General features: G+C 40.3%; 3 protein-coding genes across 6 annotated transcripts; 2 read left to right on the forward strand and 1 right to left on the reverse strand.

Annotated features, from left to right (window-relative positions):
• The first annotated feature begins 204 nt into the window (after window positions 1-204).
• LOC131001002 (NADH dehydrogenase [ubiquinone] 1 beta subcomplex subunit 9-like) lies at window positions 205-12647 on the forward strand. Of its 4 annotated transcripts, XM_057927164.1 has the most exons (6): window positions 205-611; window positions 746-787; window positions 1209-1290; window positions 11601-11656; window positions 12075-12146; window positions 12363-12647. In XM_057927164.1, the coding sequence occupies exons 1-5, from the start codon at window positions 483-485 to the stop codon at window positions 12111-12113; spliced, it is 348 nt and encodes a 115-aa protein (XP_057783147.1). In that variant the 5' UTR covers window positions 205-482; the 3' UTR covers window positions 12114-12146; window positions 12363-12647. The 4 variants fall into 4 exon arrangements, with proteins under 4 accessions (XP_057783147.1, XP_057783146.1, XP_057783145.1 ...); XM_057927163.1 differs by lacking the exons at window positions 11601-11656; window positions 12075-12146; window positions 12363-12647 and adding exons at window positions 8349-8397; window positions 11097-11146 and having other exon boundaries at window positions 1209-1338; XM_057927162.1 differs by lacking the exons at window positions 11601-11656; window positions 12075-12146; window positions 12363-12647 and adding an exon at window positions 10795-11146.
• Window positions 12648-13416: 769 nt separating this feature from the next.
• Window positions 13417-16874, forward strand: LOC131001004 (epimerase family protein SDR39U1 homolog, chloroplastic). Its single transcript, XM_057927166.1, has 13 exons — window positions 13417-13618; window positions 13695-13748; window positions 14040-14115; window positions 14428-14487; window positions 15186-15304; window positions 15429-15473; window positions 15559-15637; window positions 15761-15822; window positions 15903-16005; window positions 16166-16226; window positions 16299-16369; window positions 16460-16599; window positions 16672-16874. Exons 1-13 carry the CDS (start codon window positions 13544-13546, stop codon window positions 16771-16773), a joined length of 1047 nt encoding a protein of 348 aa, XP_057783149.1. The 5' UTR covers window positions 13417-13543; the 3' UTR covers window positions 16774-16874.
• Window positions 16875-17036: 162 nt separating this feature from the next.
• On the reverse strand, window positions 17037-19542 carry LOC131001003 (arginine decarboxylase-like). The gene has a single exon (XM_057927165.1). The coding sequence runs from the start codon at window positions 19233-19235 to the stop codon at window positions 17262-17264; it is 1974 nt and encodes a 657-aa protein (XP_057783148.1). The 5' UTR covers window positions 19236-19542; the 3' UTR covers window positions 17037-17261.
• Window positions 19543-21204: the final 1662 nt, after the last annotated feature.

A 21204-nucleotide genomic window follows, 5' to 3' on the forward strand; every position in this document is an offset into this window, starting at 1 on the left:
TAAATCAAACAAATCATTAATCATCCCACATTAATCATCCCACGATGTATTTCTCTCTCTCTCTATACCACATAAATATGAAAAAATAATTTATTTTAGTTAATAAACCAAAAAATAACGTGAACCATCTCTATTTGTTTTTTTTTGAGGAAACCATCTCTATTTGTTTAAGTATGCATATCTTGAAGGATTAATCAAATATCATAACTATTATTCTTTTATTCCACTCACAGCATATTTATCAATTTTCTTAATCTCCGTCTCTAACATGAAGTGAGAGTTTATTTTGTGGATAGAGACGGAGTTTAATTTATTAATCACAACATTGCAAGAATGAATACCAAACGCACCCTTTTAACTATTTTACGACTGGAGATATTCAACGACGTCGTACAGGCAACATAAGTTTGAAATGAAAGAAGCAAGAAATTTGTTATGAGACGGTAGCGAAGACTGGAGTGAAGAGAGAGAAATTGAAAGAAATGAGCGTGACGACGGCGTCGTATGTAGCTCGTCGAGCAGCGCAGAAGGAGAGGGTAAGGATCCTCTACAGGCGAGCACTCAAGGATACTCTTAATTGGGCCGTACATCGCCACCTCTTTTACCACGATGTATTTCTCTCTCTCTCTCTCCTAGGGTTCATGTACCTTGATTCGATCCAAGTTTTATGTTATCGAGCTCAAATGTATTTGACTAGCCTTTAAATAGATGATTTCTGATTTGTTCTTTTCCTTTTTATTCCAAGGCTGATGCTCTCAGAGAGAAGTTTGAGGCCAACAGACAAGTGGTTCGTTATCTTCTCTAATTTATTTATTTATTTAAATTCAGATTTTTGACTTAATTATTTTTTTATTTATTAGATGAATGTTCTTTAAATTCGATTTAAACTCGCTCTATTAGTTAGTTATGAGTAGAAAATAGACTCGGCGAAAATGAGGGATTTGATCGATGAGAAAATAGCTTTTATAAAACTCGCAATTTATTTATATGCCTAATTCTGTTAAAGGCTGATACGTAGCTGTAGGATCAGGAGTGAATTACATTGCCCTCATTAAGGCAGAATCTGTTTCTTTGGTAAATGATGAGTATGATTAGTTATTGTTTGAGTGGATGGATGGACGATAACGGCGTGAATAATATCTACTCCGTTGCCAACGAAATGCATCCACTATATTGATAGTTTCTGTATAATATTGTGGCGCTTTCAGGAGGATATTGAACTCATTGATAAAATGATAGCTGCTGGTGAAGCAAGCCACGACAAGTGGCGTCACCCTGATCCTTACATTGGTAATATATCAGCTTGTTTCCGAGATCATATAATTCAGTATAACGTGAATGAACTGTTGGAAATATGGTTTTAAGCCATATCTGAAAATTATTATTTAATTAAATATTTATTATTTAATTAAAATAATTATTGGATGTTAATCTACATCTCGAGTAGATCAACGTGATATACTTGAAGTCTCAAAACCGATTTCCGATGAGTGAGATATTGTATGTCAAAGTTTGGATGTTGAAGAGGGAAAATAACATTTGTTATGCTATCCCACATTGGAAAACATAGAGATGTTTTTCATGTATAAGAATAGCAAAGCACATGGAGTTGATAAATTGACTTGTGGGCTTGCTAGTGGGCTTGATCTAAAGTACTAGCCTCGCGCACACACACACGCGCGCCGCCGCCGACGATCGATCGGACGGACGGACGAATGGACGACGTCGCCGCCGCCGCCGGACGGGCGGGTCGGGTACGGGCCGCGGCCAAGGACTTGGATCTTGGCAATTGGTGCTTTGGGGCCCAAACTATTATTTTGGACCAACTCCACTGGGCTTTTAATTTTGGCCCAACAGAATTTAATTCTTGGCCCAAATGATTGTTTTATTCCCAAGCCCAGCCCACACAGCAACAGGTTGCAGCAGCAGAAGAAGCAGTAGCAGAAGCACGCCAACTTCGACTTCTGCATGGCAGCTTCATCTTTTTAACTGCGACCACCGGCCACCTCTTCATCTTCAACCTTTACGGCTTCCAGCCGTCGGAGTAGAATTCAAGGAGTTGAATTCATACTTACTACATGCCTATAAATAGGCTTGTGGAGAGCATGCAGAAACACGCGACACACACAAAAATCAACAAATATTCTGCATTCTGCCATTTCTACACACACTCTCTGCATAACACTTGCGCTCAGTTCTTAATCCTATTCAGTTCGCCGGAGCTCGCCGGATTGTGGTGCTACATCCAATGAGACGAAGTCGTTTTACCTTTGGGGGAGATACGCCAAACCGAAGAGCACTACCGGGGCGATAATCTTCTTGCGGGAAGAGATTCATCTCGACTCGACTTAGTTTATACGTATAATTTATTTATACAGTATATTTCAGTTGTATACATTTATTTGAGTTGTAATTTCTCAAATTATTTTCTTTGTAATATTTTCAATTATTTTGAGTTGTAATATCTCAAAATATTTATTTTGTAATATCTCGATCGTGTACCCGGTTCTAACAATCGCAAGAAGATTATTTCTCTGCCGTTGATACACGTTCGAGAAATGGCTCACGCCGACGTCAATATGGACGGCGCCACCACCTCTGCAACCATCGGTTCAACCACGTCGTCAATGTTTTCCTCGTTTGCATCAATGGGCGCTTCAACGTCAACCACGGCCCCATTGCAAACATCCAGAACTATTGGTCTTGCCGAGAAACCATCAACGTTCTCGGGCAAGAATTTCAAATATTGGCAAGAAAAGATGCTATTCTACCTCACAACCGTGGGGTTTGCCGGATTCTTAATGGAGGATAAACCTCCAACCCCGAGTGAAGGGGAGACGAGCCAAGAAATTCGTGCCGGATATTTGAACTGGTGCCGCGGCGACTACTTGTGCCGTAACACCGTTCTCATGTCTCTGGACGAACGGCTCTACCGTGTTTTCAAGGTTCAGGAAACCGCGAAACAATTGTGGGAGGCCCTTGATCTAAAGTATCAAGTGAACAAGGCGAATACTACCAAGTATGTCGTTGCCAAATGGTTGGAATATAAAATGGTCGACTCCCAACCATTGATGGACCAAGTGGAAGAGTTCCAAAATCTTTCACATGAGGTTCAAGCCGAAGGGATGCCCTTGGCGGATGCATTGCTCGTTGCAATCATCATAGAGAAATTACCTCCTAGTTGGAGGAAATTTCAAAACCTTTTGAAGCATGAGCGCTCGGAGATGTCCGTGCCGATATTGTTATCCAAGCTTCAAATGGAGGATCATGTGAGAAGTCGTGATCAAAAGGGAAAAGCTCCAATGGAGGCAAAGGCCAATCTCACCGAGAAAGGCGGTCCCTCCAACAAACGTGGTCGTCCTAACCCTAATAATAAGGGTAAAGGGAAGCAAGTTGGTAGTCAACCATCAAAGTTTGATGGTGTATGTTATAATTGTGACAAACAAGGTCACATGGCTAAGGATTGCCGCAAGCCAAAGCGGAAGAAGGCAAAGAGCAACGTGAACAACGTCGAGAAGGACTTCGACGATTGGAACCACGATGACTTTGCTGCCATGATCTCCGAGGTGAATCATGTGGACAATCCTAACGCTTGGTTCGTGGACACCGGCGCTACCGTCCATATATGCATAAATCGTGAGTTGTTCCACAACTACAAGGAAGTGGAAAACAAAACGATAATGGAGACTAGCGAGCGGACATCCCAAGTCCTTGGCATGGGAGATGTGATTCTTCAACTCACATCGGGCGTGGAGATCACATTGAAAGACGTATTACACGTTCCAACTGTCCGAAAGAATTTAATTTCGGGCTTTAGGCTTACGAATAAGGATTTTGAATTGTTTTTCAAATCTGACTATGTTGTAATACGCAAATGGGAAAAGTTCCTAGGGAAAGGCTATGCCTCCGAAGGACTTTTCAAACTTGGTGTAAGAGCTTGTAAGCCTGCCAAGGCTAAAATCAATAAAGATGCATCAACCTCTTCTGCTTACTTGATTGAGTGTTCAGATTTATGGCATTGTAGACTTGGACATGTTAATCTAAATGCTATAAAGAGATTAGTAAAAATGAATTTACTAAAAGTTGATGAATACAACTCACAAGAAAAATGTGAAGTTTGTGTTGAAGCCAAAATGACTAAGTTACCGTTTAAATCGGTAGAAAGGAGCACTCAACCATTGGAACTTATTCACACAGATGTTTGTGATTTAAAGTTCGTGCAAACTAGAGGTGGCAAGAAGTACTTTATCACCTTTATAGACGATTGCATAAAGTATTGTTACCTTTACTTATTGAAAAGTAAAGATGAGGCTATTGAAGCTTTTAGAAACTTCAAAAATGAAGCCGAGAATCAACTTGGATGTCGAATTAAGATGGTTCGAAGTGATAGAGGTGGAGAATATGTAGCTCCGTTTGCTGAATTATGCAACGAAAGTGGTATAATACATCAAACGACTGCACCTTATTCACCACAATCTAACGGCGTTGCTGAACGCAAGAATCGAACTCTTAAGGAGATGATGAATGCCTTGTTGATTAGTTCAGGATTACCCCAGAACATGTGGGGGGGAGCTGTCTTGACGGCCAACTATATCTTGAACAAGATTCCACTCAAAGGGAAAGATGTAACTCTCTATGAGCTATGGAAAGGAAGGAAACCTTCGTATAAATACCTCAAAGTGTGGGGGTGTTTAGCCAAGGTAGAAGTGCCTTTACCAAAGCAAGTTACAATAGGACCTAAAACGGTGGATTGTATCTTCATTGGTTATGCACTTAATAGCAGTGCCTATCGTTTTATAGTGCACAGATCGGAGATACCTGATATACATGTTGGGACAACGATAAAATCAAGGAATGCTATATTCTTTGAAAATATTTATCCTAACAAGGATAAAGTTACATCGAACTCTAATGATGGAGTTGATGGTGATGCTACAGGTTCTAAACCTATGGAAGTAGCTAGTAATTCTACTAAAGTAGATGATGCCACGGGTTCTAATCCTGTACCACCTAATAGGAAAAGACCAAGGTCTAAACCTATGGATGTAGAACCAAGACGTGGGGAACGAGTTAGAAAAGCTAATGTCTATGGACCGGATTATGTTGTCTTGATGCTAGATGGCGAACCGGTGACGATTAAAGAAGCTATGTCTGGCTCTGATGCAGCTCTATGGAAAGAAGCCATAGACATTGAAATTGATTCCATTATGCAGAATCATACTTGGGTGCTAGTAGATCTACCACCTGGTGCTAAAGTTTTAGGATGCAAATGGATCCTAAAGAAGAAGTACAAATCTGATGGTACTATAGATAAGTACAAAGCCCGACTTGTCGTTCAAGGTTTCAGGCAGAAAGAAGGGTACGATTTCTTCGATACCTATTCACCTGTGACTAGACTAACATCTATTCGGATGCTTCTCGCTATTGCTGCCTTGCACAATCTCGAGATTCACCAAATGGATGTGAAAACTGCGTTCTTGTATGGCGAGTTGGAAGATGAAATATATATGAAGCAACCTGAAGGGTTTGTAGTACCTGGGCAAGAGCACAAAGTATGCAAACTTCAACGGTCTTTATATGGATTGAAGCAAGCACCGCTTCAATGGCATTTGAAATTTGACGGCGTAATGTTGTCAAATGGATTTAAAATCAATGAGTGTGACAAGTGCGTCTACATTAAGAATTCCAATAACGGCTATGTTATTGTTTGTCTTTATGTAGATGACATGCTCATCATGGGAAGTAATTCCCGAGTGATTCAAGAAACCAAAGGCATGCTAAGTAAAAATTTTAGCATGAAAGATATGGGCTTAGCTGATGTTATCCTTGGAATTAAAATTCTAAGAAGACCTGATGGTATTGCTATATCACAATCTCACTACGTCGAGAAAGTGTTAAAGAAATTCAACACCTTGACAAGCCAATAGCTAAGACACCATGGGAACCTAATGTGCATTTGAGTGTACACAAGGGAGAACCTGTTGACGCGTTAGAATATGCGAAGATTATTGGGAGCCTGATGTATCTAACAAATTGCACTCGTCCCGATATAGCATGCTCGGTCAACAAGTTGAGCAGCTTTACAGCTAACCCTAGTAATGAACATTGGAAAGCTCTTGAAAGGGTTTTGAGATATTTGAAATATACTCAAAACTATGCGATTCATTATACTAGGGAACCCTCTGTACTTGAAGGGTACTGTGATGCAAATTGGATATCTGATGCCAAAGACTCGTTTTCAACGAGCGGTTATGTATTCACTGTGGGGGGTGGTGCTGTGTCTTGGAAATCCAAGAAGCAAACATGTATTGCTAGATCGACCATGGAATCAGAATTCATAGCTTTGGATAAAGCTGGTGAAGAAGCCGAGTGGCTTAAAAATTTCCTCGAGGATATTCCATGTTGGTCGAAACCTGTGTCGTCCGTAATAATTCATTGTGATAGTCAAGCTGCTATCGGACGAGCACAAAACCATTTGTATAACGGTAAGTCGAGACATATTCGTCGACGTCATAATACCGTGAGACATCTTGATCACTAGTGGAGTTATCACAATTGATTATACAAGATCAATTGATAACATAGCGGATCCTTTGACAAAAAGTATCCATCGAGATCAGATGTATAAACTGTTAGGGGGAATGGGTTTGAAGTCCACAAATTAAGGATAATCATAGTGGAAACCCAACCATGATGACTGGAGGATCCTAAGAACTTGGTTCAATGGGACAACTAAACTATGAAAATCCGTGTGTTGAACACTCGAATTGCCTATTCCTTGTAGAACAGTGAGTGTTCAGAAACCTGCACGTGGTGAGGTTAAGTCTTTGACTTTTAATGACTCTAGAACTCCTCGAAGAGGACAAGTATAGCAGGATACTTGAGTTAAGAGTCACCTATGTAAGTGTGAAGTGGGGCCGCTTCGATTGAAACACTTATGAATCCAAAGGGGTGTTCCAAGGCCTGTAATGGACACAAACGTGAGAACGAATAAGGATTGAAGCAATATTGTGTCAATATTGTTGACTCAGTATACACCGAGGAGGACTAGTTCAAGGAACATAATCCACTAGGCCGCCGGTATACTCGATAATATTGACTATGGCAGGTTCAAAGCCACAAGCTACCTTTCCAAATACAATGTTGTCTCTTAAGAGGACTGAGCTAAGTGTTTGCATACTTTCGCATACTGATTTCTCACTCATGTGGGGGATTGTTGGAAATATGGTTTTAAGCCATATCTGAAAATTATTATTTAATTAAATATTTATTATTTAATTAAAATAATTATTGGATGTTAATCTACATCTCGAGTAGATCAACGTGATATACTTGAAGTCTCAAAACCGATTTCCGATGAGTGAGATATTGTATGTCAAAGTTTGGATGTTGAAGAGGGAAAATAACATTTGTTATGCTATCCCACATTGGAAAACATAGAGATGTTTTTCATGTATAAGAATAGCAAAGCACATGGAGTTGATAAATTGACTTGTGGGCTTGCTAGTGGGCTTGATCTAAAGTACTAGCCTCGCGCACACACACACGCGCGCCGCCGCCGACGATCGATCGGACGGACGACGTCGTCGCCGCCGGACGGGCGGGTCGGGTACGGGCCGCGGCCAAGGACTTGGATCTTGGCAATTGGTGCTTTGGGGTGGTGTCTCCACTGGGCTTTTAATTTTGGCCCAACAGAATTTAATTCTTGGCCCAAATGATTGTTTTATTCCCAAGCCCAGCCCACACAGCAACAGGTTGCAGCAGCAGCAGAAGAAGCAGTAGCAGAAGCACGCCAACTTCGACTTCTGCATGGCAGCTTCATCTTTTTGACTGCGACCATCGGCCATCTCTTCATCTTCAACCTTTACGGCTTCCAGCCGTCGGAGTAGAATTCAAGGTGTTGAATTCATACTTACTACATGCCTATAAATAGGCTTGTGGAGAGCATGCAGATAGAACACACAAAAATCAACAAATATTCTGCATTCTGTCATTTCTACACACACTCTCTGCATAACACTTGCGCTCAGTTCTTAATCCTATTCAGTTCGCCGGAGCTCGCCGGATTGTGGTGCTACATCCAATGAGACGAAGTCGTTTTACCTTTAGGGGAGATACGCCAAACCGAAGAGCACTACCGGGGCGATAATCTTCTTGCGGGAAGAGATTCATCTCGACTCGACTTAGTTTATACGTATAATTTATTTATACAGTATATTTCAGTTGTATACATTTATTTGAGTTGTAATTTCTCAAATTATTTTCTTTGTAATATTTTCAATTATTTTGAGTTGTAATATCTCAAAATATTTATTTTGTAATATCTCGATCGTGTACCCGGTTCTAACATGAACTAGGACTATATTTAAGGATAGAATATCTAGCTATTCGTAAGTGAATACTGTTGGAAATATGGTTTTAAGCCATATCTGAAAATTATTATTTAATTAAATATTTATTATTTAATTAAAATAATTATTGGATGTTAATCTACATCTCGAGTAGATCAACGTGGTATACTTGAAGTCTCAAAACCGATTTCCGATGAGTGAGATATTGTATGTCAAAGTTTGGATGTTGAAGAGGGAAAATAAATGCTATCCCACATTGGAAAACATAGAGATGTTTTTCATGTATAAGAATAGCAAAGCACATAGAGTTGATAAATTGACTTGTGGGCTTGCTAGTGGGCTTGATCTAAGTACTAGCCTCGCGCACACACGCGCGCCGCCGCCGACGATCGGACGGACGGACGAACGACGACGACGTCGCCGGCGCCGCCTGGACGGGCGGGTCGGGTACGGGCCGCGGCCAAGGACTTGGATCTTGGCAATTGGTGCTTTGGGGCCCAAATTATTATTTTGGACCAACTCCACTGGGCTTTTAATTTTGGCCCAACAGAATTTAATTCTTGGCCCAAATGATTGTTTTATTCCCAAGCCCAGCCCACACAGCAACAGGTTGCAGCAGCAGCAGAAGAAGCAATGCATCCGCCAAGGGCATCCCTTCGGCTTGAACCTCATGTGAAAGATTTTGGAACTCTTCCACTTGGTCCATCAATGGTCGGGAGTCGACCATTTTATATTCCAACCATTTGGCAACGACATACTTGGTAGTATTCGCCTTGTCCACTTGATACTTTAGATCAAGGGCCTCCCACAATTATTTCGCGGTTTCCTGAACCTTGAAAACACGGTAGAGCCGTTCGTCCAGAGACATGAGAACGGTGTTACGGCACAAGTAGTCGCCGCGGCACCAGTTCAAATATCCGGCACGAATTTCTTGGCTCGTCTCCCCTTCACTCGGGGTTGGAGGTTTATCCTCCATTAAGAATCCGACAAACCCCACGGTTGTGAGGTAGAATAGCATCTTTTCTTGCCAATATTTGAAATTCTTGCCCGAGAACGTTGATGGTTTCTCGGCAAGACCAATAGTTCTGGATGTTTGCAATGGGGCCATGGTTGACGTTGAAGCGCCCATTGATGCAAACGAGGAAAACATTGACGACGTGGTTGAACCGATGGTTGCAGAGGTGGTGGCGCCGTCCATATTGACGTCGGTGTGAGCCATTTCTCGAACGTGTATCAACGGCAGAGAAATAATCTTCTTGCGATTGTTAGAACCGGGTACACGATCGAGATATTACAAAATAAATATTTTGAGATATTACAACTCAAAATAATTGAAAATATTACAAAGAAAATAATTTGAGAAATTACAACTCAAATAAATGTATACAACTGAAATATACTGTATAAATAAATTATACGTATAAACTAAGTCGAGTCGAGATGAATCTCTTCCCGCAAGAAGATTATCGCCCCGGTAGTGCTCTTCGGTTTGGCGTATCTCCCCCAAAGGTAAAACGACTTCGTCTCATTGGATGTAGCACCACAATCCGGCGAGCTCCGGCGAACTGAATAGGATTAAGAACTGAGCGCAAGTGTTATGCAGAGAGTGTGTGTAGAAATGGCAGAATGCAGAATATTTGTTGATTTTTGTGTGTTCTTTCTGCATGCTCTCCACAAGCCTATTTATAGGCATGTAGTAAGTATGAATTCAACACCTTGAATTCTACTCCGACGGCTGGAAGCCGTAAAGGTTGAAGATGAAGAGATGGCCGGTGGTCGCAGTCAAAAAGATGAAGTTGCCATGCAGAAGTCGAAGTTGGCGTGCTTCTGCTACTGCTTCTTCTGCTGCAACCTGTTGCTGTGTGGGCTGGGCTTGGGAATAAAACAATCATTTGGGCCAAGAATTAAATTCTGTTGGGCCAAAATTAAAAGCCCAGTGGAGTTGGTCCAAAATAATAGTTTGGGCCCCAAACACCACCCCAAAGCACCAATTGCCAAGATCCAAGTCCTTGGCCGCGGCCCGTACCCGACCCGCCCATCCGGCGGCGACGACGTCGTCCATCCGTCCGATCGATCGTCGGCGGCGGCGCGCGTGTGTGTGCGCGAGGCTAGTACTTTAGATCAAGCCCACTAGCAAGCCCACAAGTCAATTTATCAACTCCATGTGCTTTTGCTATTCTTATACATGAAAAACATCTCTATGTTTTCCAATGTGGGATAGCATAACAAATGTTATTTTCCCTCTTCAACATCCAAACTTTGACATACAATATCTCACTCATCGGAAATCGGTTTTGAGACTTCAAGTATATCACGTTGATCTACTCGAGATGTAGATTAACATCCAATAATTATTTTAATTAAATAATAAATATTTAATTAAATAATAATTTTCAGATATGGCTTAAAACCATATTTCCAACAAGTTCTTAATCCTATTCAGTTCGCCGGAGCTCGCCGGATTGTGGTGCTACATCCAATGAGACGAAGTCGTTTTACCTTTGGGGGAGATACGCCAAACCGAAGAGCACTACCGGGGCGATAATCTTCTTGCGGGAAGAGATTCATCTCGACTCGACTTAGTTTATACGTATAATTTATTTATATAGTATATTTCAGTTGTATACATTTATTTGAGTTGTAATTTCTCAAATTATTTTCTTTGTAATATTTTCAATTATTTTGAGTTGTAATATCTCAAAATATTTATTTTGTAATATCTCGATCGTGTACCCGGTTCTAACAAATACATTCTCGACCTGCAAAGGAGTTATGGAGAACATACATGTCTACTATTTTTTCTTTTGAAGATTTTTAAGTTTTACTGTACGTAGGGAACAGTGAATCTGTACAACTTTTAATCTCTTGCAGGTTAGTTTTTATTTACAATAAGTGGTTTGACAATGAGAGATGGAAACCAAGTAAAATTATGCTCTCATCAACATGAGAGCTAACATATTGTGAATGCATGTTTCTGGGTAAGTTTTAAACTTTTTCTGTCCTACAGACCTTGAATTTGCTCTAGGATTCTTGTATGACATGAACCATTGTTTTTCCATTGTTCTCACTTTCTTTTCTTTTCTTTTCTTTTCTTTTCCTTTGCTTTGTTTCTTTTCCATTTCAAATTTGAAACTTTTAAACTTGATCATTTGTTTCTGAGAAAGATATGATTCTGGTTGAATTGATTTAGTATGTCAAAGGTAGTTTGGACATACTATTTGAGGGCTGACAGTCGTTCTATGTGAACAGTTCCATGGGCACCTGGCGGCACCAAATTTTGCAGAAACCCAACACCAACTCCTGGGGTAATTTATCAAAGACTTGCTGCTTCTAGTGCTTTTAATAGCTGGTTGTAGAGTTGATTTTCCTTTCTGCCCTTTTTTCGCATGTTTTTTCTATATAATAAGTCTATAATTTCAGTACCACTGAGCTCATTTTCCATCATATTATAGTTGGATGGGTTTGACTGTTCAGCTTAGTCAGCCATTTGTGTGATTGGTATGAGGAGAGAGAGGGGTGGTGGGGTGGGCTTTATCAAGTATATGTTTCTCAAAGTAGCCTATGTATCTTGAAGAAGTGAAACCTTTGATTTGTTTGGTCTGAAGCAGTTCACTCTATAGTCTGTAATTGTTTGCTTTCCTCTTCTAAATGTATTTAAAAGAACTGCCATTTTGTCTTTACAGCGACTTTGCTCCCACACCTTACTCTTTCTTGTTGCTGCAGATTGAGATAATACATAACTATGGTCGTGAAGAAAATTAATGAAGTAATTTATCAACATGGGAATAACTAAAGGTTGGTGACACATTTCATTTCAAGTAAAATTTTCAGCTACTTGAGATACTAATCTGTCAAGAAAAATGATTACAATGTGGGACAACTAATATCAAAAGTATAACAGCTCACGTAATTCCTAGATGCATCTAAATGCTTTTCTCTAACTTTTGCAATTACTACTGTTTTCTCTATATTTTAGCAATAACTAATATGCTGAAAAATGTCGGAATGCAGATCGCAATACGAGGGAGACTGATTTGAAATTTGGTTTGTGTGGTTCAAGTTTATTTTATGGTTGATACCTCGGCTGATGTATCGAGTGGCTGCTGACTGATAAAATGAGTTGTTACAAGGAACTCTTGATGGAAATATTCATATTCTGTTATCGATTTGCTTTCTGTATCTAATAATGCAGCGAGTCTTGAAGAGACATTTGTAATGCTTATCTTGATAATGTACCGATCGGTCGATTTTCCTGTTTATACACTTTTGGGATCTTAAAAATGGGATCTTTTACTACGGATCTATTTTTAATGATCACTTCAGTTGAGATAATCATTTAAATTATCCCTGAAGTTCTATTACAGCCACATCACACTAGAACTATGACATTAGCTCTAATTTATTGAAATTACACATAAAATGACGATGGATCGCTACGAAATTAGAGTCAAATGTATTCTATATTAAAGGGAATTTTTAATAATAGGTAACTTATCATCATCAGATTGGTGAAATCGGAGTTGCATTTGAAAATTTGCATTGTTGCTCTAACTTTCAAGTAGGATTCATATTACATCGATGATTTGATGGTGATGTGCTACTTACCGTTAGAAATTTCTTTGCGTGTGAAATATACTCGACTCTGATTTCATTGTAATTGATCATTGTTTTAAGTGTAATTACGATAAAAAAAAATGGGCTATTGTTATAGTTTTGGTGTAATTATGATTATAATTAAATAATATTTTAAAATTCAGAGTTAAAAAATAAATAAAATAAAATTGAGATTATAAACTAAAACTAACCCTATCAATTATATGGTGTTCCCTTCATTATTTAATACTTAAATTTATTTAATATTCATTGGATATACAAAACAGCTAAATTCACATGTGATTTCTTCTATCAAACCTGAGAGCTATACTACCATTGTTTTATGTGCAAATAAATATGAATTGATAATCTTGTGAAATCCTAAAAATACCTCGAACAGAAAATAAGCGGAAAAAAAAACAAAAAACTCAAAAATGGAAGTAGCGATAGAAGGTAATTTGGGTGATGGATGGATATGGCGTGGCTCTACATGATACACATTTTGTTTGCTCAACCAAGGAGCAATGGACCCCTTTCACTCAAACAATACCACCACCACACCATACTTTCACATTCATCCTCTCAATTTCTTATGAAAAATGGAACTCTGTGGAGCCACTTCAATTTCTTGGGCGAATTCCATAACTCCTCATCACTTTCCACAAACACTCTCAGTATGCTCTCTATTTTATCTCATTTCTGCTCTTTCCTAAACCATTTCATATTGCTCACCCCATTGTGCTTTCACAGGTTTGGAAGCTTCGGCAAACAAGAGTTTTCTCTGTAACTAGCAGCAATGACAAGGTAATTCCCCATTAAATTGTTGCAATTTGACTCAAATCTTGAAACTCAGGGTCTTGTATATGCACTAATGGTATCTGAACAAGTTTTAGTGAGCTCATTCTTGCTATATACAATCAAGATGTATGTGGATTGGGTAAATTTGTGCTTGAAATTAGTTCTGTTTCATCTAATGAAACGGGGCTCCATTTTCCAAAACGGCAATGTAGTCTGTACTCTGTAATGGAAAGTCGCATGTTAAGGTCCATTAATATGTATATTTCAGACATGTTTTACTTGGCCTTTTTGAAGCAGGCAGATGAGATGATCGTTTCAGTAACTGGAGCCACTGGGTTCATAGGTAAAAGATTGGTGCAGAGATTGCTTGCAGGTATGTATAGACTCTAGGGACTTCATATCCATGATCACCGAACTGATTTATTGCACTAGCAAAAAACCTTATCTGATCATAAAAGCAGTTGGTTAGTTGAGTGTTTTAGCTGCTACACTGTTTTTTAGTTCCTAAAAGAGGACTTGTATAGTAGCTTGCTTATTATTGCATAAAGTTTTTGTTACAGTTGTGGAACTCTTTGAATTGTAAACTAATTGGTTTTTGCTAATTATCTACTTGACAGAAAAACTTGTGCATTATTATGTGTACTTGTGTGCACTCATTGATCTTTATCATTCTTCTTGAATGTAGATGATCATCGTGTGCGGGTCTTGACACGATCTAGGTCAAAAGCCCTGTCAATTTTTCCGGGTAAGAAGGTAATGAAGCTATAGTTGCACAAGTGTTATTTTCTACCCTCATATTTTCCGTATTCTTCAAAATCAACTTAAACTCAGTTACTAGTGGCATTTAAAGTGGCCTTGATTTAAGTTGGATTAAATGTAAAAGATAAGAAAGTCGAGTGGAAGTGCATAGATTTTCCTTCTCTTGTCTATTCTTGAATGACAAACAAGAAGAAACTAGGATGAGCTAACCATCTCATCAGTCTAAATATATATGAGTTGTGAAGTTCAATATAAGAAAAGCAGTTGACAAAAACCTACTCTGGATCATCACTTTGACATCCTATTTTGTTCGCCAAAAAAGAAGAAGAAAGAAACTTGTATTCATCTTCTATTTTCCTCTCTACTTTGTCTTCTATCTTGTATTGTTTTTCAAAATTTTCAAATTTATGAGATTAAATTTTCTATCTCGTTGCTTTCCCAATTATGTATTATTCACCTTATTTCCTAGGTATCACCAAATTCAACTACTTTTCCTGCTGTTAAGTTGCTTGACATACTTTATTAAATGTAGTATTTCATCTCCTATTTTCGTATCGTTTATATATACGACATGTATGGTCATGTCATATATAAACACATAGCATGTTTTAGCACTATTTGATTTGTGAGATGGGACACAAAATGTAACAGCTCAATGAACTTCTATTTCATTCTTATGTGTAGCCAGGGACTATCCAGGAATTAAAATAGCAGAGGAACCAGAATGGAGAAACTGCATTCAAGGTTCTACGGCTGTTGTAAATCTGGCCGGATTGCCTATAAGCACAAGATGGTCACCCGAGGTATGCTGTTCTACGACTTTCCTCAGAATGATTCTGCTACATCTCACATCATAATCTAGTTAGACATCAGAGTGCCACCACAATTTTTTCTGTGCACACATTAATCTCGAAGCCCATATTGCAGATCAAGAAAGAGATCAAGGAAAGCAGGATTAAAGTAACTTCTAAGGTATATTTTGTACGTCCTTGTTAAAATCTCTTCTTAAGTTTTGAATCATCTGCTAATCGCTTATTGAAAACAATAAATATTCTAGGTTGTAGATTTTATTAATAGCACACAGGATGACCTTCGCCCCAAGGTTTTGGTTAGTGCAACAGCTGTCGGCTACTATGGTATGCATCTTGAAATGCTTTTCCATGCATCATTTAAGGAGCCTGTACAGTTGTACTGCAGTTATATACATTATTAGATGAACCACTTTTGAGATGCTCTAATTTCGTATTTGTTTTATTTAGGAACTAGTGAGACTCGAGTTTTTGATGAGGAAAGTCCATCAGGAAATGATTACTTAGCAGAGGTATAAAAGCTTTTTTGTAGTCTTAACTAAATTGCTTTTTGGGAGGATTTAAACTTTTACTGAGTAGTCTATTTCCTCAGGTTTGTAGAGAATGGGAAGCAACAGCTCTAAGAGTCAATAAAGATGTTAGACTAGCACGAATACGTATTGGCGTGGTTCTTGGAAAAGAGGGTGGTGCTTTGGGTACGCATTACCATTAATTTTATTGATAAATGTTGGTAAAAGATGGATAATTCATGTGAAAATATCAACCCAATCACAGCTCAAAGTGCTGGCTCGGAACCATGCACACATTCTTGCTACTAACAATATCTCACACTGAAACTTATTGGCTGCTTTGCAGCTAAAATGATACCACTCTTCATGATGTTTGCTGGTGGACCTTTGGGTTCTGGAAAGCAGTGGTAACTACTCTGAATTTGATCTACAATAATCTACCTTTCGTGTCAGTTGCAGCAACATGGTTAACGTTGCAGGTTCTCCTGGATTCATGTGGATGACCTAGTAAGCCTGATATACGAAGCTCTGTCCAACCCTTCTTACAAAGGTGAAAATTACTAGGACAGTGCTTTCAACTGAATCCTTAATTCACATAACAAAATAAGTGAAATATGTATGTGTATGATGTGAATGGCAGGAGTGATCAATGGCACAGCACCAAACCCCGTTAGGCTGTCAGAGATGTGTGATCATCTGGGATCAGTGTTAGGTCGACCATCGTGGCTTCCAGTGCCAGAGCTGGCACTCAAGGCTGTGCTAGGAGAAGGCGCTTGTGTGGTAATTGAAATTGTTAGAAGCATCATATTGAAACAAAGCATTGAAGCTAATCCATTTCTGTATTATTGATAGGTTCTTGAAGGACAAAAGGTGGTTCCAATGAGAGCTAAGGAGCTGGGCTTCCCTTTCAAATACCCCTACATTAAACAAGCTCTCAGATCAATCATGTCTTAGGCTTGCACATTGTTATTCTTTATTGTTTGTTGTACATTTTTGGTGAGATAAACTTGAGTATTAAGTGTAATTATATATTTATGACGATGATGCTTCCTTTACTTGGAAACCCTTCACACACGAGATATATATAACTCTCAAGTAGTTCAAGTAGCACTCCAGCCCAATATGGAGTAACAAATATAGGTAGGCCCCTCTATGTTGGACAAAAATGATAATGGAGTTAAAACTATGCCAATTCTGTAATAATCAAGAATCCAGTCTTAACACAGTAGAACTACTTTGTCTTCAAAAAAAAAAAAACACAGTAGAACTACTAAAAATGTTATATATATACCATGTTGGCGTTGCTGTCCCTTTCTCAGGCAATCGAATCGAATCTAAGTGGTGTAGCAATACGCCATTTTGTAATATAAGGTGAGTCACCAACCAACCATAATTTAACAGAAGCAACGTGGCTTATTTATTTAATAACCGTAGCGCAACTGCTACTCCTCAGCTACGTCGGCGGCGGCGACGGCAGCTGTGAGCCTGCAAGAGGAGGCCGCGGCCAGATAAGGCATGCTACCGAAACAGCAAGCAAGAGCGTCGACGAGCGCCTCACAATCACCAACAAACTCCTCCACACGGTGCCTCAACGTCTGGAACATGAGCTCCGGCCGATGCTGCATCCCCCGGAGCACATCCCCGCACGACGGCCCGGGCACCGCGCTCTTCACCGCAAAGCCAGAACCGCCGCCGCTCTGCCCCACGCGCACCACGCTCGGCCCACCAAACAGGTTGTGAACTCCTCCCAGCGCCTCCTCATAAGCCCCGCCAAGAAACATCCCCAGATAGTAGCCGCCACCGCCTTCCAGTTTGTGCAGAGGCAAGCTCGACTCCCCGCCTATGAACTTGTCGATCTTGCCGTCGCTGTCGCAGGTCAAGTCCGACAGAAATCCCCTCAGCGCCGGCCGCTCGTCCAGCCTGTGGATGGGAAGGATCGGGAAGAGCTGGCCGATGCCCCAGAAATCAGGAATTGAAGTGAAAACGGAGAGATTGACGTGGTAAGTGAGCACAGGATCAGAAACACCAGCGGCGTTGCTGATAAACTCGCAGAGGCCATCAACGGCGGCGAGATGCTCCATCTCCAAACACCCTTGCTTGAACTGCTCCACGCATATCTCCTTGAGCTGCTCCCCATAAACCACGCACCTCTCGTACTCATTGCTCATGGCGGCCGCATATAGGCTCCGGTAAACAGCGCGAGCTTCGTCGCTCAACCCCTCCACAACGAGACAAGGAGAAACAATCTGCTGCGGATCATCACCATGTTTGCTTGTTGAAACAGCTTCGAACACTAGAATGGAGTGGTGTGAAACGATGGCGCGGCCGCTCTCGCTGCAGATCACCGGATGCTTCACGGCCTTGCCGTCGCACACAATACCCACAGTTTGGACGACGGTCGAGGCATAATCTTCAAGGCTGTAGCCAATAGACATGCCAGAATCTTCCGACTTGGAGCCGTCGTAATCGATACCGAGGCCTCCGCCGACGTCGATGACCTTCATACAAGCGCCATGGCGGACTAACTCGCAGTAGATCTGCGCAGCTTCGGCGACGCAATCAGCCAGTAGCGAAGTCGAAGGGATTTGGGAACCGACGTGGAAATGCAGCAACTGCAGGCAATCGAGCATTTCGCATTCACCTAATTTCTTCACAACTCGGAGAATCTGTGCAGTTGTGAGGCCGAATTTCCCATTCTCGCCGGAGGTGGAGCCGAAATGGCCGGCGTGTTTCGTCCTCAGCTTGGCCCGCAGCCCGATCACGGGGCGGACGAGTACTTTCCGGGCGATGTGGATGACGAGGTCGAGCTCTTGCTCTTGCTCAAGCACAATAACAGAATTCAAGTGCAGTTTTCGAGCGACGAGAGCAAGAGAAATGTAGTCTGCATCCTTGAATCCGTTGCAAACCAGGAGCGCATCGGGGCTTCCGTTGCAGAGGCAGCTCATCGCCAACAGAAGCTCAGGTTTGGATCCGGATTCGAGGCCGAAGCGGAAGCCCGACCCGAATTGAACGATGTCCTCCACCACATACTTGTCGTGATTGCTTTTCACAGGGTAAACGCCCTGATAATGGGCGTCGTACCCGTGCGATTCCATCGCCAAACCGAATGCGGATTGAAGCGCCTCCACTCGATTTTGAAGCAGCTTGGGGAATCGAACAACCAGAGGGAGCTCAAGCCCGAGGCCGCCCGAAGATTTCGGGGCGGCGGCCATGCTCACGACCTTGAGAAGATCGATTTCGTGGTGGGGCAATGTATCGTCTCCACTTGGGCGGACGGAGATGTTTCCGGCGGCGTTCACGGCGAAGTAAGGGGCGCCCCACCGGTCCACACGGTACAGCATCGCCGAGTGCGCCGGGGACCATGCAGCGGCGGCGGGAAGAACGTAGGGATCAGCATTATGATTATCCTCCACCATCGATCTCTTCTCTTCTCCTGTAGAAATAGAATTCAACAACAAAAATACCGCATTATAGAGAAAAATGGGGGCTTTAGAATCCGCCGAGGCCAGATGAGCCCCGGCTACCCCCTCAGAAGAAGCAACAAAGGATCTCAATCACGACATCGCTGCCATGATTATCAAAATTAACTGTATAAATGGAGGGAAAACGGCCGGAAACGAGTCAAGAGCAGTTTGAAATTTTGAGAGAGTATACAGAGAAATTAGGGAAATATTGCGGGCGTTATTATGGAGTTTGTATGAGAAGCCATGCTCGAAGCCGCATCTTATATACACTAGTGCTGTGGGCCCCGGACTGGGCTTCCACACTTCCGAATCAAAACAAGTATATTACGAAAAACATGCTATACATCAATCTATCCCTCATCATTAAATCTAATCACACTATATCAATTTTCAACTATGCATTATTAATATTTAATTAAAATTTATTAACTATAATGTTTATTACTCGCATTGTCATTTTGGAAAAGGAAACACAATATTTGGCCAACAATTAAAAAAAACACAAAATTTGGTCATTTTTTACATTTTATGATTGTTTTGCCCTTAATTAGGGCAAACCAAATTCGAGTTTGTGCGGGTTAGGCACACATAGCACTATTAGTGTCATATACTCAGTGTTGCACGAATGATACTTATGGTCATATCACTACAAAAAAACGTGCGATTACCTAATCGGGACACAGCGGTCGGTAAACACGTTATCGGCGGCATTACTGACGGCGAGCTGCCGTCGGTAATGTGATTACCGGCGGCGATCGAACGCTGTCGGCAATTAACGACGGTGGCGGCACCGGCATTGTCGCCATTGATCGGTGGAGAGTTGCCACCGTCGTCGGTAATCGTTGGCCGGACGGCGGTGGCACACTCGCCGGACTTGGCCGAAGTATTACCGCCGGCAATACGCCGCCACTAATTAGCGACGATATTTTGCCGTCGGTAATATTTTTTAATTTATTTATTTATTTTATTTATTTATTTTATTGTATATCCACAATTTATTTTTGTATTTATACAGTATTGCATAAGTTAGACGAACTTCCCAGTCGATCACCCATCTTAGTTGTGCTTTAAGTCAAGCACGCTTAACCTTGAAGTTCTTGATATATCTAGTACTCCCTCCGTCCGCCAAGATTATGTCACTTTCATGTACAATTTGTACACGAAAGTGACATAATCTTGGCGGACGGAGGGAGTACATATTAATTCATTTAAACTCTATTTCAATATACAATATACAATATACATTCATAACCTTAGAATATGTCTAGATGATGTCCAAAAGATGCGTTAATTATTGATCGGTCTCGTTTCCGTTCTTATTTTTATATCGAAAAAATATTTATTTATTAATTTTTTATTATTATATATATATATATATTTATATATATAATCAATCTAGTTTATACACAATCAGTATTATAATCTTGAATTCTTAGGATGGATCTTATATTAGTGATGAGTGAATCACTAATCAAATTAACATTAATTCTTATCTTATAATTATAAGATTCTTACTAAGAATCTTGAATTCTTACTAGGAATCTTATATTAGTGATGAGTGATAAGTGAATCACTATCAAATTAACATTAATTCTTATCTTATAATTATAAGATTCTTACTAAGAATCTTGAATTCTTACTAGGAATCTTATTATAGTGATGAGTGAATCACTAATCAAATTAACATTCTTAAGTTATAATTATAAGATTCTTACTATGAATCTTGAATTCTTACTAGGAATCTTATATTAGTGATGAGTGATGAGTGAATCACTAATCAAATTAACATTCTTAAGTTATAATTATAAGATTCTTACTAGGAATCTTATATTAGTGATGAGTGATGAGTGAATTACTAATCAAAACTAACATTCTTAAGTTATAATTATAAGATTCTACTTAAGATTCTTGATTCCAAACT

The sequence above is a fragment of the Salvia miltiorrhiza genome, chromosome 8, assembly GCF_028751815.1.
Source record: "Salvia miltiorrhiza cultivar Shanhuang (shh) chromosome 8, IMPLAD_Smil_shh, whole genome shotgun sequence".
Taxonomy (NCBI): domain Eukaryota; kingdom Viridiplantae; phylum Streptophyta; class Magnoliopsida; order Lamiales; family Lamiaceae; genus Salvia; species Salvia miltiorrhiza.

Bases quoted from the DNA above. Each gene is read 5' to 3' on its own strand.
- LOC131001004 (XM_057927166.1), top strand. From the start codon at position 13,544: ATGGAACTCTGTGGAGCCACTTCAATTTCTTGGGCGAATTCCATAACT. The intron at 15,638-15,760 runs GTATGCATCTTG...TGTTTTATTTAG, and splicing joins AACAGCTGTCGGCTACTATG to GAACTAGTGAGACTCGAGTT. The intron at 16,227-16,298 runs GTAACTACTCTG...TTAACGTTGCAG, and splicing joins TTGGGTTCTGGAAAGCAGTG to GTTCTCCTGGATTCATGTGG.
- LOC131001002 (XM_057927162.1), top strand. From the start codon at position 483: ATGAGCGTGACGACGGCGTCGTATGTAGCTCGTCGAGCAGCGCAGAAG. The intron at 612-745 runs GTATTTCTCTCT...TTTTATTCCAAG, and splicing joins GCCACCTCTTTTACCACGAT to GCTGATGCTCTCAGAGAGAA. The intron at 788-1,208 runs GTTCGTTATCTT...TGGCGCTTTCAG, and splicing joins TTGAGGCCAACAGACAAGTG to GAGGATATTGAACTCATTGA.
- LOC131001003 (XM_057927165.1), bottom strand. From the start codon at position 19,235: ATGGTGGAGGATAATCATAATGCTGATCCCTACGTTCTTCCCGCCGCC.